Consider the following 19,025-nt stretch of genomic DNA (forward strand, 5'->3'; position numbering starts at 1 on the left):
CAGGTGCGGCAGCGTCTCATATAGTAGTAGGAATGGAGCATTGACATTTCAGCAAGGTGTGTATTAGTAAACCCAGGAGTCACTCACAGAGAGTCGTCATCCTCTGACTCTTTGTTAAAATACAACTAAACTTTATGTGTTTGGATTGAATCATAACTTTAATGGTTTGTTTTGATGTTTCAAAGCATTAGCAACAAAATTCAATGACAAGCTGTATAATCAGGAAATTAAACTGGGTCTTCTGCAAAAGAAGGTTGTAAACATTTCTGCCAATGTGAATGATGTGAGGAGTCTGCTGTATTCCCTGGAGGGCAAGATAAATGAAGATAACGAGAAAGATCTTCAGTCAACTTCAAAAGGTACGGCAAATATTTGCAACAGGCTTGTACATTCTAAATTAGGCAATGAGTCACCTTTCTTATCACTGATTCTGAAAGTGAACAAATAAAAAGCAGATTTCTTTCCAACCTTTGTAAAGAAGTCTAATATCCATGACTCAGTGCGGCTGGGTTTGAGCAGTCTGGCTTGAAGATACGGGTCTATGGATTGCAAATACTTTCGAGTTAGCCAGTTCAGTTTATATAGGCTATCTGGCCTATATGAATGGGTTGCATGAAAGCAATGTCATACTCTAACACCCATTCTCAAGTGTCCAAGCTATATTGTCCTTGGATGTGTGACTTATTTCTTCATGGTGCCTCATAGCTCCTGTGGCCTGGGTTCAATCCTGACCTCCAGTGCTATCTGTGTGCAGGTTGCAAATTCTACCTGTGACTGTGTGGATTTCCTCCAGGCGTTCTGGTTTCCTCCAACTTTGTAAAGATGTGATCTTGGTCAGATTGCTTGGCCACGGTAATCATCCCTAGTGTGGGGGAATCGAGGGGTGTGTGGGTGGTGGTGGTGTTTGGTATGTGAGAGAGAATAGGTTACAAATGGTGGAATGGGATTATTGGGGCTGTTCTGAGAGATAACATAGATTCAGTCTTGTTCGATGTTATAGGTAGGAAAGTATGCTTCAGAGAAAACATCAATGAATTTCATTATGGGATAATTGCACTAATGTCATGTTGCCTTTCTATACAACTGTGATTGACCAATGGGTTTCTGTCTAATTCAGTGGAATATTTCATTGCACACATTGTCATAGTTTGAAGGGTGAGGGGTTTTGATTTGGGGAAACATACTTAGAGAATTTTCTTCCAGCCCTCCCACGTGTTTGCGTGTTGGTTGATGTATTGATCTCCTTCAATCGAGGTGGTGTCCTATGGGCTTTAAATCAGGAGAAATGATGCTATGGAGATGCATAGATCTCTCCAATCTTGGACTAAAAGTGAATCCACTCCTGATCAAACCAAGGAGGGAGTAAAGCTAAAAGTGGGGTGAGCAAATCCATGGCTGGAATGCTTTCCCAGCTGTTTTGTAGCATACCTATCAAGAAAAGGACAATGAAGTTGAAGGAATTTGTCCCCGACTAGCTTTAGATAATTGTTTGAGGGGTGCACTTCCAACAATACTCCAGAAGCTTAACACTACCCAGGACAAAGCAGTTAATGCAATTGGTAGTTCATCCATCTTCCTAAACATTCATTCCATACACCAGTCCCACCCAATGTATTATCCACAAGTGCACTGTGAATCCTCACTTTGGCCACTTCCATCTTCTACTATCAAGAAAGACAAGGGCTCCTGATATATGTGATCACCACAAACTGCTGATTCGCCTCCAAGTTATATACAATCTTCATTTATAAACACATTGCAAGTCCACTGTCGTGGCTGGGTCTAGGTTCTGAAGCTCTCTGTCCATCAGCATTGTGGAAGTATCTTCAACATGAGGAATTCAGTGGTTCAATTAGCTGGTTCAGCACTGCAATCTCAAGAACAACGAGGGATGCTGGCCCTGCCAACAATGCTATGATATTAAAATCAAATTAATGAGAAAGGGTTGGGGATGGTGGAAATTAGGAATATTTTTTCTCCTCTTACAATAACTATTCAGAGGGCAGCGCACATGCTCCTTCCTGTTCACCTCATTGGTACGTAGCCTTGACCCTAGAAAGCATTCTATCCAGATGCATTATGGCTTGATATGGCAAATGCCCGAGAGTACAAGAAACTGAAAAGAGTTATGCACATCAAGGAAACCAACCTCCCCCTCCATGGACTCTGTCTACACTTCTCACTGCCTCAGTAAAGCAGCAGCATAAATGAAGATCCCAACTCTACAAGTACCCTACTCCAAACATTCCCTCCTCTCCCCCCTCTCACCTGGCAGAAGATACAAAAGTCTGAAATCATATAACACTAGCTCTTTCCTGCTTTTATATGTTACGTATTCAGTCAACAATAAATATATGAGTTCGGCAAGGGTTTCTTATAACAAACAACACCTTTATTAAACACAGAAAACAAACCCCCAAAAAGTAAACAAACACTACTGTATCCAGAAACAAACTGCGGTGTGGCAGCCCAAACAGTTCTTAAAGCGATATTGCAAAAACAGTTCCTTAAAGTGGTATTGCCAAAAACAGTTCTTTAAAGTGGTATTGCCAAAAGTTTGATATGCTCACAGTCCGTTTAAAAGGAGAGACTTTATAAGACGATTTAAATTCTCTTTCACGTCGCTTGCTTCGATCCCCGACGTCGAACTTCCCATGAAGAATTCACGGAACAGAACGGCTTAAAGGCACTGACCTTTTCTTCTCCACTACCTTCAATCCTTTCTAGTTAAACCTAGGGATTAACACGAAGATAGTCAACGAAATCCTTCCAAATAAGGATCAAACAAAGGTCGCCCCTGTTTCACCGTAGAAAGCAATTCTCCTCGATCTTTAACTTCCGAACTTCCAATCTTCACTCTCCACTGTCTCAAACTAGCAAAGAATTGTAAAGAACCTGCTGGCAATGACCTTTTAAACGTTAGGCATTAACTAAAAACTTCATCCTTCAACTAAACTGCGTCATCACTTAAAACACGCAGTGGCATGAAGTCAACCTGGCAAATCCAGCCATGAACTGCCCCTCCTCACAGGGTGGGGTCTACCTTTTATAACCTGTAAAAAAAACCTGTCACATGATCTCTACTGGCGGGAAAATGACGTCATTCCACCATCACAAGACCATTACCTCAAGTCCAGTATAGCTTCAACCCCAGTCACGTGACAAGGGCTCCACTGTCATGTGTCACGAGTACGTAACATATAAGACAACCAAAAGGTTCCTAGTATGACAAGATGGAAGTTTTCAACTCCTTCAATATATCAGGAGTATATGCATCGTTTCTCCTTCCTCCTTCTATGAAAGATAATTGTAAGAGGAGAAAAATACCCCTTATTGCCTCTATCCTCCACCCTTTCTCATTGATTTGATTTTAATACCCTAGAATTGCTGGCAATTATCATGACCTCACAATCGACCTTGCACTGTAACGTCCACCAGCATTTCACTTACTCTGTAACTTTGTTCTGCATCCTGTTTGTAGCTTGTCCTACCTCAACAGCAGCATGTCAGCACAGCAGTTAGCACAGCGCCTTACACTGCCGTGATCACTGATCAGGGTTCAATTCCTGCCACTGCTGTAAGAGGTTGTATGTCCCCCATATGATCACATGGGTTTCCTTCGGCTGCTCCCGTTCCCTCCCACATTTCCAAGAAGTTCACAGTTCAAAGTAAGTTTATTATCAAAGTTCCTATATGTTGCCATATGCAATCCTGACATTCATTTTCTTGTGAGGATTCACTGTAAATACAAGAAACACGATAGAATCAATGAAAGACCTTTCCCAACAGCGTGGTTATTCAATCAATGTGCAAAAGACAACAAACTGTGCAAATACAAAATAAAAAAAGATGATAATAACAGAAATAAATAAATGACAAATATTGAGAATATGAGACAAAGAGTCATTGAAAGTGAGTCCATAGATTGTGGGAACTGTTCTGTGGTGGGGTGAGTGAAGTTGAGTGAAGTTATCCCCTCTGATTCAAGAGTCTGCTGGTTGAAGTATGGTTAGCGTAAGGGTTAGTGACTTGTGGGCATACTATGATGGCGCCAGAACCATGGCAACTTCTTGTGGGCTGCCCAGTACAATCTTCAGAATGTATTGGTCATCGATGCAAACAAAACATTTTACTGTGTGTTTCAATATTTTAATCTGCATGTGACAAATATAACTAATCTTTATACCTCTCATCTATAAATGCACTGCTGTAATGAATTGTGTGCAAGAGAAGTTTTTCACTGTACCACAAAATGTGATGATAATAAATTAATTAGCCAATCTTAATTTTTTAAAAGCTGCACATGGCCAGTTGTTATGGATACACTAGTTCATTCCCATCACTCTGAGGATGCACACTTGCTGTCAGATTTAAAGCCATGCTCACGTCCTTCATTCACGTAAAGCTAAGGACCTTCCCAGAAGAGCTGGTGAGGTTGTCTTCTTCTTTCAAGAAGCATGCCCTTTTTGGTGACATGCTTACACTGACAGCAGACAAATAGGTCATAAATTTTACACTGAGCTGCACTATTGATGTACACTGCTGCTGTGAAATCATTCTCTTTTCTTAAGGCATTGTGCCCTTAGATCAGCCAGCTCACACTGCGAATGCACACTGCTCGTCACCACAGATTTGCAGGTTCCTATGCAATCAATGGAAATTGACACAGGTCCACAGCAACTAGAGTTCAAAGGTCATTTGTTAAATTATGTATTGGGCTCAGTCTGGTCCCAGTGCAATTGAGTCCACAGCATACAAACTAAATTGCCTCATTTCACAGTCTGGCATTTTTGTGACCTAGGGCTCGAAGAGAGCAATGCTTTTGAAAGGCCTTGAAACTAAAAATTGTTAAGATTTTCATTGATAAGGAATTCCCAGAATGAGACTTGTTGTATCCTGTCTGATTTAAGTGATGTGCTGTGGAGACTTTGCCCCAATTTTCTTTGCAAAACTGACATATTCTTACTCAGCTTTTGATCTCTGTTGGAATTATAGACATCAAACTTATTCAGTCTCTTTGACAGAGTTTCCTCATGCAAACTGATGTGAAAAACATTTGAGTAGAAGAGCTTAAGTGTCTGTGACAATATAAGCAGGTTAAAATGAAAGCGAACAGAGATTTGAGCTTGGAATCACAGGCTACAGAGGGCAGAGAGGAGGTTGGAGGCATAAGATTGAGTGAGGGAAGTTACATTTGAATGCAGTGCACTGGGGAACAGAGAGAAGCTTTTCGGTGACCCAAGTGCTGGGGGACACTGGAGTCCTAAGGTATCTAATAGTTCTTTTGTTTAATTCATGGCATAGAGTGATAGAATTTTATTAAGCATGGCAAGAAGTTAGCGTGAATGCCTGTTCCAAGCTCAAATCTCTGTTCACTTTCATTTTAACCTGTCTACCTTGTCACAAACATTTAAACTCTTCTCATCAAAAGTTTCATCAAATTCTATGATTGTGCCATGAATTATACAAGACAATGCGCAATTGCCCATGATGCCCATTCAAACTAGTCTCAATTGCCCATGTTAGCCCCATATCCTTTAAAACCTTAGCTGTCAAGTGTCTATTGTACCTGCCTCAACTACTTCCTCAACGATTTGGGAAAATGTAGCATGTTCAATATTTTTCTATTTTTCTTCAGTATCATATTATGTTAAACATATAATATGTTCACAATATGTAATCAAACTGTTGGTTCATTTTAGATTTCCTCACCTTGGCACATACTTATACCTGCCTTTGAGGAAACACAAGAGGCATGTGAGGGTGTGTGACTGAAAGATTAATAACTGTATCAGATCAGTATGAACCACATTGCAAGGTTATAAAGAAAATCGTGTTCTGTATTTGTATATAATCTTCTATCATCTCATAATACCCAGAGAATTTCATTCAGTGCATTTTAAGTTTAGTCACCATATGCTTTGTAAAATAGAATTTTTTATGGTGGTACAAGAGAAACAACTGTTGGAGGAACAGCAGCTCAGGCAACTTCTATGGAGGCAAAGGTATAGTTGATGTTTTGGGTCTAGATCTTGCATTTGAGAATGTAAGGGGAGACAGCCAGAATAAAGAGGTGAAGAGGAGGAGTGAGGCAAGCAAAAGTCAGAACCAGGTGAGGAGGGGACGATGGGCAGGTGGAGCCATTTGGGGTCAAGAAATTGTGTTGAGTTGTTTTCCGATCTTGGCAATACATTTACAAATGTTTTGTCTGCATATGAGGAGAAATCATCAATGCACTGTTCCCTTGTGGCATGTCCTCTAAATGCTAGGCTTTTATATACTTATCAATCAATTGATTGGTCATCATCACAGAAATTCAATTGTGACATAGGGAGGGAGGTCTCATCACCAATTGGTTGCATGGCCAACTCTGCGCGTTGTCTGGAATTTTGCCCGCATTGGTTTATATTGGGATCAGAATGGTTAGAGAGAGTGACAGCAACTGAGAGTTGATAAAAGGAGGCAACAAAGCAGGGCAGTTACTGCAATCTTACAAGTAAAGAAAAAGTTAAGTGGGACCAGACAAAGGAGTGATGATGGGCAGGTGGAACCATTTGGGAGAGAGGATCGGAGACCCAGTGGGCTGTCTTTGGTCTAGGATGCTCAGAACAGTGAGCAGTGAAATCCAAAACCTCCAGACAATAATATCCTTTCTACCTGCAAACAAGGACAATATTCATTCCAGTCTATTGGAATCTGAGGAGGGCATGACTTTAAAGTGGGCAATGATGATAGTGGCATTTCAGAATATACAGAGAATGGCGGATTAGGATCATGTGCAGACAGAAGAGATTTGATTTAATTTGGCATCATGTTTGGCATAGACACTGTTGGCGAAAGGCTTGTTCCTATGCTGTACTATTTCACATTCTTTGTACTTTGACGGGGAACACAATACATTAGGCTGCATGATAATTATAGAGGAACACAACAGAAGGGTATCTCTGCCAAATTTTTACAAAATAGGATTTCTCCTCAGAAACTCTGTGTTGTGTCAATAGGAGAATATAAAGAAATAGAGTCTTGAAGTTATACAGCTTTTTATCCCAACTCATCCATGCTGTCCAAGATGCCTATCTACAAAAATTACATTTGTCTGCATTTAGCCCATATCCTTCTGAACCTTTCCTATCACGTCCCTGTCTAAATGTCTTTTAAACATCGTAATTGTTCCTGCCTCTCCCACTTCCTCTGGCAGCTCATTCCACCTACCTATTACCTTCTGAGTGAAAAACTTGCCTGTCAGAGATTCTTTAAAATTTTCCCCTTTCACCTTAACCCTATGACCCCAAGTTACAGTCTTCTTCTCTTCAGAAAAAATTATGATGTAACTAATTTATTTGTTTTCTAGCCATTAGACATATGATTGACATACAAACAATTTAACAAAGAAGGATTACTTAATTAATTTGCTTAAATTATTTTGTTTCAGGGACCAGATCAAGAGGGATTCAGGAACTGGTGAAAGAGCTGGTAACGCAACAGGTTCGATCATTTCAGGGGAATATGCAGGAGATGGTAACTCAGATGTACAAAACTATCTCCGGTATAAGTAAGGAACTTCAAAGTACTAAAGACATGGTCAGGCAGTTAAATGAGAGCATTCTGTCACTGTCTGGGAATGTCCACTCCACAACAGTGCAGCAAAATCTGACATCCTCCTCAGAACTCCATGAAATTCGGGAGCAAATAAAAGTGCTCAGAGCTGATGTGTCACAAGCTTGCCACAACGCATCACAGGAGCTAACCAAAAAGCACGAATCTCTTCTAATGCAATTGGAAGAGGAATATGAGAGCACCGATACCCTCTCAGAAAAAATAAACCAAACCTTTTCATTAGCAACGGAAACCCAGGAGCTGCATCAATCCAGCCAGATGCTCCAAAATGTCCCTGAGCAAGAAGGTGCCCAGAGAAATGAAATGCTACAAAGATATTTGTTAAGTATCATGAAGAATGTGAAAAAGAACAGCCGCTTTATACTTCAATTGAACAGTGACGTGAATGCCCATGAACTGCAGCTCTTAAACTTAACGTCAGCAAGTGGCAAGAAAGAAATGGAAATCAGAACTTGCCAAGGAATGGTTGAAGAGTGCCAAAGTACCCTGGGCTCCAGGTTGCACCAAGCAGAGAATGAAGTACACAACTTAAACAAAACATTCTTTGATATTTTTTCCCGATTAGTGGACCTTCTTGAGCCAATGGATGAGAAGATTAGCAATCTATCATATGATGTTGAAATCCTCCAACAATTGATTGAAAACCAAGGGCCACCCCTTGAGACCATCAGACCTAACTCTAGGCATGTGCAAAGACAGGATCTCACTGAACGTTTGGACAAACTCAGTTCCGAAGTGGCGAGCCTCAGTATGTTTGTCAAAAGCAGAGTGGGAGCACAGTTGATCAAAACCCAGAGCCAAACTGGCAAAGAATCATTAAGGGGAGTTCTGGCTGAATGCCGCCTTGAAATTGAGGATGGTTTAAATAATACAATGACTGTCGTTAATGATGCCATGGATTCAATGAGAAATGATTACTATACCTTGAAAAATAATGTCACTGACCTGTGGAGGTATATTTTAGAGCTGGTTGATGAGAGCACCGTAAAGCAGAATAATGAGTTAACCTTGTTTCCACAATTTGATCAGTTGAATGAGTCCTTTAACGTTCTTCTGGCTGATGTTACAAAACACCAGAATGCATTGGAAATGATAGGTGCTCTTCAGGCTACAGAAGAGCCGGGGAGAATTACACCTCCAGTCTTAACAAATATATCTCAGTTGTTAAATAAAACAGCAATCAGCATTGAAGATTTCCAACAAAGGATTCACCGTCTCGAGGAAGCCATTCTTTCTTCCTCTCCAGACACCAGAGATTACCAATCTCGCATTCTGGCCCTTGAATCTCAGCTGAAGTCTGTGCTGGTGAACTCCAAATTGTTAAGAAAGACCAAGCCCAAAGAAGCTAAGATCCAGCCTGCGCCTCCAAAGTATCAAGAGCTGAGCCGCAAAGTGTTGGGGCTGCAGGCCAAGTGGACTAATCTGAACAGTACGGTCTACCGTATGAAGGAGGAATCAGACCAAACCCGGGGACTGTGCCAGAATATGTCGCTGCTGCTCACACAAGCAACCAACAGCATCCCTCAAGTTACCATGCCAGCAGCAAAGCCAAACATCTCAGCTCTTCAGCAGGAGCTCAGAGAGTTTGTACAAACCACCAGTTGGACCACCGCTGAGCTTTTCTTCACCAATATCACTGTGTTCCTGGACAGGGCCATTTATGACCTTGTCAGGAACATTACAAGGATCCAGAAACAAGTTAAACAATTGTACAACAGGCCAAAAGCTGTCAGGAAAAACAACTTCACAGTCAGTTCTGGAAGAAACCAAAGATATACCGACAAGGTCTCTGATCCAGGTAATTCCATCATTTACAAAGCTGGACTCCATTGAGTCTGTTAGAACTCTGCCTATAGTCCATAGTCCTGGAAGTTATTCTACTGCACATCCTTCTACTGTTTAAATGTGATAAGGACTTCTGCTTTTATTGCACTTTCATGTCTCTACAATACTCTAGGTGAAAAAAAAAGTTGTTCTCCTTTCTCCCAATTTCTATAAATCAATGCCACAGTCAGTGGTTTAGAAACATAGAAACTTAGAAAATAGGTGCAGGAGTAGGCCATTCAGTATGATCATGACTGATCATCCAACTCAGAACCCTGCACCTGCTTTCTCTCCATACCCCCGATCCCTTTAGCCACAAGGGCCATATCTAACTTCCTCTTAAGTATAGCCAATGAACTGGCCTCAACTGTTTCCTGTGGCAGAGAATTCCACAGATTCACCACTCTCTGTGTGAAGAAGTTTTTCCTCATCTCAGTCCTAAAAGGCTTCCCCTTTATCCTTAAACTGTGACCCCTCGTTCTGGACTTCCCCAACATCGGAAATAATCTTCCTGCATCTAGCCTGTCCAATCCCTTTAGAATTTTATACATTTCAATAAGATCGCCCCCTCAATCTTCTAAATTCCAGTGAATATAAGCCTAGTTGATCCAGTCTTTCTTCATATAAAAGTCCTGCCATCCCAGGAATCAATCTGGTGATTCTATGGCAAGAATGTCTTTCCTCAGATTTCCAAACTGCACACAATACTCTAGGTGTGGTCTCACCAAGGACTTGTACAACTGCAGTAGAACCTCCCTGCTCCTGTACTCAAATCATTTTGCTATGAATGTCAACATACCATTTGCCTTTTTCACACATCTGCCTTTTTGGCAGAGGGAAATAATTCTTCCTGCTTACTCTATCTGTCCCTTAAAGTGTTACAGTCCCATTTAAAAGCTATAGAGTCATACAGCACAGAAATGGGTGTCTTGACCAACCACATCCGTGCTGACTATGTAAATCCCATTTGCTAGCACTTGATCTGGAGCCTTCTGTGCCTTAATGATATTGCTTGGCTATATACTCCTTCAATATTGTGAGAGTTCCTGTTGCCACCATGCTCCTGATTCCTACCACCCCTTTGGGTGTAAAAAAGTCTCCCTTAGGTCCTTCCAAACCTCTTACAGTGAGGTTTTTCACTGTGACATCATACATAATCCAATGATCAATTACCTGATTATCAGTACTCCAGTTTTAGAGACCTCTGCTTTGGGATATGTTTCTTACTATCTTACCCAGCTACACATCTCATAAATTTGTATGCTTCAACCTCTCCTCATGTCTTCGGCTCCAAAGGAAGCAAACCCAGCATATCCTGTCTCTCTTTTGAACTCAACTATTCCATCCCTGGTGACATTTTGGTGAATCTTCTCTGCATCCTTGTCTAATAATATGGTAGCCAATTCAAGCTCACCTCACTTCCTCTTTTCTAATGAAAAGAACTCTGACCTATCCAACTGTTCCTTTGTAATTTCTGATTTAGTTTATAGTTCATGATGGACCAATGAAAATAAAGGTGTAAGAGACCAGAATTAGAAGAACACAGAGCACTGCAGTGCTGGAGACTGGTGAGGTAGACATAAATGGTACCATAGAGAAATGTTGACAAGAAAGGTGAATAAAAGAAAGTTTGTTGTGTTGGTAGTCTCTTGCTAGAGTTCACCAAAGCTAATTGAAGGCTACTTTTTCACTATGATTAAGTGAACAAATAACTTTAGATTGTGAGGCCTAATATAATTTATAGGATGGAAGAGAATAATACTAAAACTAGTACTATATTGGGTCAACTTGTACAAATTACAGTGGATGTAAGTCACAAATTATTTCTCTTGGAAGAAAGAACGTGCATTTTGCCTTTCATTCCCAAATCCTCTACAACCACCAAATCACTATCACTGCTACAACGTAAAGAAATACAGCAGCCAAACATTATGCACAGAGAGACAAGAACAGTAAGATAGACAACTATTTCATCTGCTTCATTGACTTTGGTTATGGGTAAATATTAGCTCAGAACATTCTGCTCTTCATTGAATAAAGCCATGCAATCTTTCATATTCACCTGAAACCCTCAGTTTAATTTTCAATAAGAATCCACCACCCATTGTCAATAAATCATTGAAGCCAGCAGCCCAGAAGAAAACTTTAGTGCATTGTGGTTGACATCAGCCAAAGTTGAATTATTTGGTACAATCCCATCCCCAATCATTTCGTTCTGTGCTTTGTAAGTTAATGTGTATCAAGTGCTTATCGAGGTACTTGTTAAATCAAAAGAGATTTTCCTCCATCATCCTTCCAGACAGTGAATTCCAGACCCTTGATTGTTTATTCATCCTGTTCAGCAATTGGCCTTGATATTAATCTCCACTAGGTTTAGACTTCTCTCCTAAAATCAGAAATAGAATCAGAATCATGCTTATGGCCACTGGCTTAAATGATGTGGAATTTGTTGTTTTGCAGCAGCAGTAGAATTCAGATATTGAATTACTATAAATTACAAAATTAGTAAGTAGTGCAAAAACAGGTTGTGTTTGTGGGTTCATGGACCATTCGGAATGCTGATATTGGAAGAGAAGAAGCTGTTTCTGAATTGTCTTCCTATTCACTTAATTTAGGATTCTGACAACATTGACAGAATTAGTTAATGGTTTCACCTGCTCCAGAAAAGTAACCCCAGTGTTCAAAAAGTAAAATTCTTCAGCCCAGGCAACATCCTCATATAAATCCTTGCGTCATCTCTGGGTATCAGTGGTGCTGTTTAGATATGTTACGAACCCCGTAACTGGGTGTCTTACCAGCAAAGATAGTGACATCCGTTGGAGTCTGGTGATACTATTTTTAACAGTATTTATTAGCAAAAATACACAAAAATAATATCAATGCAAATATACAGATAACATACGTCGTCAATACTAAACCTAAAAGTGCGGGTATAATAATAATCAATAAGAAATAAGCTCTATCATTGTCTAGGGGATAATGAATTGTCTGATGGAAATCTAAAGTTCATTTCAGTTCATACAGACTGCAGCCGTTGTTGATCGCTTTATTGCAATTGTTGGAGAGAGAGAGAAATAGAAAAACTTGCCGGCTTTCCTTGTTACAATCTTGATCTGTATCCGTCCTTTAGCGAGGCCATTCCTTGGAGGGCTTGTCACCCAGGCAAGGATGGACACACACACAAGCCTCCCACCGGTCTGATACGTTTCTCCTGGTGTGTCTGAGGGTTGTTTCCCCAGACCCCTCTTTTATCCTCACTCACGGGGTCTCAGATGTCAATCAGGTTGGGATGATGCAATCCCTCAACCAGCCCACTCTGGTTGTCCCCTGAGGGGTTTCAATGAGTAGTACAGTTCTCAATACACAATTCCTTCTCCAAGAGACAATAGCAGTAATCTCTCTCTTTGTCAATAGGAGACATTCCAACCTGGGCCGTGCCTCTCTCATAAATTTGTATGAGCTGTTTATCTCTCTCATTTCCTTTGATAACAGCATCGGAATAGTAGCGATTTGCGATTCTCCAAAAGGGGGGGAGGCATTGGCGATTCTGTACCCTTCTGCCCATCAGAGTTGCTCCACATTCATAACAGATACCAGACTAGAAATCCAGGGGATTAGATCTTGAACCCAGAGGCCTGAATTCAAATCCCACCTCAAAATCTGTGTAATTTTGATTTTGTTAATAATGTAGTTTATGTACCAGACTTTGAGATAATAATGGTAAAAATATACTCCAGTGTTATCACACTAGTTTTGCTAGGTGCTAAATAAATGGAACGATGAACACAAGCTATGATTGAACTATGGTGTTACCATGGTGTAATGAAGGAAGCATTCTTTCTCGTGTTCCCGAGGTACACAAGCAGTGTTGAGGCTGACGTTGCCCAGTTGAGCAATTACTTGCCACTGTCCCTTTCTGTGTGCAAAACAGTTTGCCCAATAGAAGCTTCTGTCTGAAAAAGAGGTCTCTTATTAGTTGATAGTGGGTGGAAATTCAATCTTCACAATATTCTTGACCGCACAGAGCCATCCATTTATAGTGCAAACAACATTAGTAGCAAACAGCTTGCTTTGTCTTTTAGAATAATATACAGCTGAAAATTGTATTTGCTGCCAACAAACTGATGGTGTTTGAAGTTCTCTCTGTGACAAAATACTTCAATAGAAGGAATAGAAAGACACTTGCCAGGGTATTAGAAAGTCCTGCGTTGTGATCATGATGACTTCAGGAAAAAGAACCTCATTCAGCATCTTTTGCTGGAAGTAGGTGGGCTGCAGATTGAGCATCTTACATTGAACAGAGCAGTGTGTGTCTGTGTTTCACGACGGTTCAACTCTTTCTTGCTGATGAGGATATGAATATCAGTAAATTATTAGTGTTTTATCCAATGAAGGGTGGCTAACTTTCCAACATTGTAACATTGCCAAATTACATTTATAAATCATCTTTAACACAACATGGTAAAGAAGATAATCAAGTAAATTTTGACAATATGACAAAGAAAGATACATTGCACTAGACTTGTTCAATCAATAGAGTTTGGCACCTGTTATGAAAGGTCATGACCTGAAATGTTTTCTCTCTCTCTCTCTCTCTCTCTCTCTCTCTCTCTCTCTCTCTCTCTCTCTCTCTCTCTCTCTCTCTCTCTCTCTCTCTCTCCTTCTCTCTTTGTCTCTCACAGACTCTCTCTCTCTAGGTACTGCCTGATCTCTTGATCTATATCAATTTCTGTTTTTAATGCAGATTTCCAATATTCCAAAGTACTTTTCTTTCAAATTAGGCTCTAAACATCATCTGGAAGGAAGAGAAAGTGGTAAAGAGATTTGTTGAGGAAAGTCTAGAAATTGGATCATAGACGGCTGAACACGAATTGAAATCATGGAAAATGTAGTTTAGGTTAATTTTAGTCATTTGAGGGTATGCATGTGTGTATTAATGTCATTTTCCACACTATTTTGCCATTCATGATATCTGTCAATTGAAATACCAAGAACAATTTGCTCACATTCTCATTATCAAGCAGAAAATCAATGGACCTTTAAGCAGGGGGCTCCATAGAAAGTCGGTTAGCTGCTTCATTAGCATCCAGAGAGGCGACAAAGATGTGAATCTATCTCCATGCTTTTTTATTTGATCTCTCTCCCTGACAGCTCCGTTGCAAAAGATTTTTTCTTTGAGGAATTTGGAGGAGAAAGGGAATTGGAAGAGTGGCGTGCTGGGGTGGCTGTTACTTGATCTCAGCTCTCCCTGCGGTACAGATTGCCTGTCATACACATGCCTTCAAATCTCAGCCACTGTCTTATTTGAAGCTAGAATTACAATGTTGTCGTGTGAAGTTTGTAAGGGACTGACCTTGCTTTGAAGCCAGATGTTAGCGCACCAATCCATCGCAGGAGAGTTACCAGAGAACCTCTGGATTGTGCAGCTGACCTGTGCTGTGTGATATTAAAGGCTTGTCAGCTTTTATTAGAAGCGTGATAGCAGATTCTGTCATCTGCAGCTCCATGTGAAAGGGAGCAGTGATATAAACTGTCTCATTACAATGCATTCAGTATTGATCATATCTGCAGTTGCACTGAACTATCGAGCAGAATCACAAAGGCTTTATTTTTCCATAAGGATCCATAATTTCTGATTATCGATTGTGTCTGCCAATCTATGGAGAGGAGGGTTGAGATAATATTGCAAGTGATTACTTTCATACCATCAGCAGTCATATATTAAAGTTAATGTTAATTCATGGTTGCAAGTACCTTATATCAACATCGTCTACACTGTTTATTCTTGAAACTACACTTCCACACTGTTAAGGGAAAAGGCTGGTGAGCTGTTATTGTTGTTCCAGGGATCTGGATGCAATCCTAACCTCAGGTCCCATCATTGTGAGGTTCATAGGTTTTTCCTGTGACTGCATGTGCCTGCCCCAGATCCCAAAGGTATAATGTGGAGTTAATTGGCTACTGTAAATTAACCTTCAGTATGGATTAATAGCAAATGAATCACCGCAGAGTGGAGGGGCATGTGAGAGAGAACTTGGAGAAATTCTGGGAAATAAGGGGAGGGGGAAGGGGTGTAATGGGATTATTCCCCTGGGAGCAGGGACAGGTCTGCTGTGCTGCCTTGACTCCATTGGTGTCATTATCAGGGGAGAGAAATTGCTGTCATCTTTGTTTTGAGCATGACGGTGTTTTCAGAAGAAGGATGATTTTTTATTGCCAGAGGAGGGAGCAATGAGTTTGTAAATGGCAGTGGGAGTATCATCTTGAGTAAGAGCACACACTTTCGGCAGGGGAGCAAACCACATCTGTCCACATTAACCAAGAGTTTGAAGTTAGGTGTGAAGATGAAAATGCTGAATACGCAACAGGTCAGTCAGTATTTGGGCAGAGAGAAACCAAGTCAAGGCTTCCGAGCAATAATCAAAGGAAATGAAATGTAAATGAACCTGATTAGCTGATCCAGTTGTCACATTTCCTACATGACCACAGCAACTACATTTCTCTGACTGCTTTTTTTTATTTTGCAAAAGATGCTCTAAAACTGCAAGTTATTTGACATCATTGGGATATAACTTCCAGACGTCATATAGCTAATGGCAGCCTCAGAGGGTAAGGATCATCCTGACAGCAAAGACTGACAAGAATGGAGGAGGCTGAATATTTTTTAAATGTCTCTGTATTGTTAAATCTTAACATTCTAAAGGCCTTTGCTGTCTATGTTAATAGTGGAGTCTATAAGCTGCAACAGTGCCCCATGCCAGAATGGTGGGACGTGTATTAATCAAAGAAAAGGCTTTGTCTGTGCCTGTCGCCCTCCGTTTGGTGGTCCCAGCTGTGACATTAAACTACTGGATGAAAATGCCTTGAAGACAGGTGGGTTTGTTTGATTTTCCATTTATTTCATCCTCTCTGCAATGTTGACAGATCCTGCAGAAAGGAGTGGGGGGGGGGGGATTGTTTTCACTTGAGGAATTTTCCAATTGATTGAGCTAAAATTGAGTTTCTTTTCAGTTTAACACTTGGGCTGTTTTATCAATGGAATAATCCAGCACCTATTAGTAAGATCTCAAGTGCGTGGCTTTAAATGGGACAGCAGGCAGCTACCCCATAACAAAGACACCTCAGCACAGTCAAATCCTCTAGCATATCAAACCTATTAATTAAACTGGATAAGATGTGATTTGGTTGGTAAAAAAGATACCAAATTTTAGCAAGCCTTTGTGACACGCTATTTATTCAGCATTTCATTTATACCCTAAAGCAAATTAATCAAAAACCTGCTTATGTTCCAAATGCTCAATTGGTAACACTGATGTTGTTGAATATGTTCTTTTTTCTCATTTTATGACATTTATATTCATATTCAGATTATCTTTTACCACCTTCTGCATTTTAAGATCAAAAGTATGTTCCATTTTCAATTGCATTGCCACTGTATGTGGCCATATATGAAAACACAACCTGATGTATTTTGCAGTGAATAATGTTTATAGATGAAAATAATAATCATGAACTTGTAACTAATGTACATGATCAGAAGGACATAAATAAAGTCTGAAAAGGATACTTATATGTGTTCTCCATTCAATAATTACATGGTCAATGATTTACCTCAGTACCATTTTCCTGCATTCATACTTCGATTCCCCTAAGGGAGGACCTTCTCTCTACAATAGAGAAGGTGCTCAAAAAGCTGAAAGACCTAGGGGTACATATGTCACCCAGAACAGATGTACTACACCATAGGGTTCTGAAAGAGGTAATGATAGAGGTAATGGAGGCATTAGCAATGATCTTTCAAAAATTGTTGGACTCTGGTATGGTGCCGGAGGACGGGAAAATTGCTAAAGTCACTCCACTCATTAAGAAAGGAGGAAGGCAGCAGAAAGGAAATTATAGACCAGTTAGCCTGACCTCATTGGTTGGGAAGATGTTGGAGTCAATTGTAAAAGATGTTATGAGTACTTTGTGACACAGGACAAGATAGGAAAAAGTCAACATGGTTTTCTTCAAGGAAAATTTTGCCTGACGAACCTGTTCCATTTTATTAAGGAGATTACATTTAGGTTAGATAAAGGGGATGAAGTGGATATTGTATATTTGGACTTACATAAAGCCTTTGACAAGGTGCCACACATGAGGCTACTTACCAAGTTCACAGCCCATGGTGTTACAGGAAAGTTACTGACATGATTAGAGCATTGGCTGATTGGTAACAGGCAGCGAGTGGGAATAAAAGGTTTTTCTTCTGGTTAGCTGCCAGTGAGTTGTGGTGTTCTGCAGTGGCCAGTGTTGGGATCGCTTCTTTTCATGCTGTATATCAATGATTTAGATGAAATAAATGGCTTTGTTGCCAAGTTTGCAGATGATACGAATATTGGTGGACAGGCAGGCAGTGCTGAGGAAACGGATAGGGTGCAGAAGGACTTAGACAGATTAGGAGAATGGGCAAGAAAGTGGCAAAATGAAATAAGATGTTGGAAATTGCATGGTAATTTTCTAAATGTGGAGAAAATCCAAAAATCTGAGATGCAAAGGGACTTGGGAGTCCTTCTGCAGAACAACCTAAAGGTTAACTTGCAGGTTGAGTCAGTGGTGAAGGAGGCAAATGCCACATTAGCATTCATTTCAAGAAGTCTTGAATACATGAGAAGGGTGATGTTGAAGCTTCATAAGGCACTTGTGAGGCCTCACCTTGAGTATTGTGAACAATTTTGAAAAGATGCGCTGGCATTAGAGAGGTTTCAGAGGAAGTTCACAAGAATGATTCCAGGAATGAAAAGGTTATCATACGAGGAACTTTTGATGGCTCTGGGTCTGTACTCGCTGGAATGCAAAAGGATGAGGGGGAATCTCATTGAAACCTTTCAAATGTTAAAAGGCCTAAACAGAGTAGATGTGGAGAGGATGTTTCCCATGGTGGGGGAGTCTAGGATGAGAGGGCAGATCCTCAGGATAGGGGGCATCCATTTAAAACAGAGATGGGGAGAAGTTTCTTTATCCAGAGGGTGGAATTTGTGGAATTTGTTACCACAGGCAGTTGCGGAGCCCAGGTTATTTGGTGTACTTAAGGCAGAGATTGAAATGTTCTTGATTGGACATGGCATCAACGGGTACGGGGAAAAGGCTGAGGAATAAGGTTGAGGAAGGAAAAAGAAAAGGATCAACTATGATTGAATGGCAGAACACACCTGATGGGCCAAATGACCTAATTCTGTTCCTATATCTTATGGGGAGAAGTGACAAAAATGTGGGAAGAATTTAAAAATGGGAGGTTAGTGTAGATTGTTGATTGTTGGTACAGACTCAGTTGGCAAAAGGTTTGTTTCCATGCTGTTTTCTTACGATTCTAAGACTCTGTTCTAAAAGGCTAACTCTTACTTCAAGACTGAGTCCTGGTTTAAGACACCACTGTCACTGGAAATAATGTCTCTGTAAAGTTCCAGTACTCTCTTAACTCTGTTAAGGCATAGAGATTATCTCTGGTTTTTTAAATTCATAGACTCAATCTTAATCTTTTCTAAAACACAATGTATGCCACAGTGACATCTTTCAAACTGCATACCAATTCAAACCCGCTTCCT

At 40.4% G+C, this 19,025-nt stretch overlaps 1 protein-coding gene across 3 annotated transcripts in view; it reads left to right on the forward strand.

Moving 5' to 3' along the window:
* The window catches only part of LOC132391789 (multimerin-1-like), a 70,782-nt gene that overhangs the window by 43,469 nt on the left and 8,288 nt on the right, over nucleotides 1-19,025 (forward strand). For 2 of the 3 annotated variants that reach the window (XM_059965407.1, XM_059965408.1), the window contains 2 exons: nucleotides 7,433-9,415; nucleotides 16,168-16,314. In XM_059965407.1, coding sequence (XP_059821390.1) covers nucleotides 7,433-9,415; nucleotides 16,168-16,314 — 2,130 coding nt within the window. Of the gene's footprint in view, nucleotides 1-185; nucleotides 360-7,432; nucleotides 9,416-16,167; nucleotides 16,315-19,025 lie in introns of all 3 variants that reach the window. The other variant, XM_059965406.1, reaches the window with a different exon arrangement.

The sequence above is a fragment of the Hypanus sabinus genome, chromosome 3, assembly GCF_030144855.1.
Source record: "Hypanus sabinus isolate sHypSab1 chromosome 3, sHypSab1.hap1, whole genome shotgun sequence".
In the NCBI taxonomy this organism is placed as follows: Eukaryota; Metazoa; Chordata; class Chondrichthyes; order Myliobatiformes; family Dasyatidae; genus Hypanus; species Hypanus sabinus.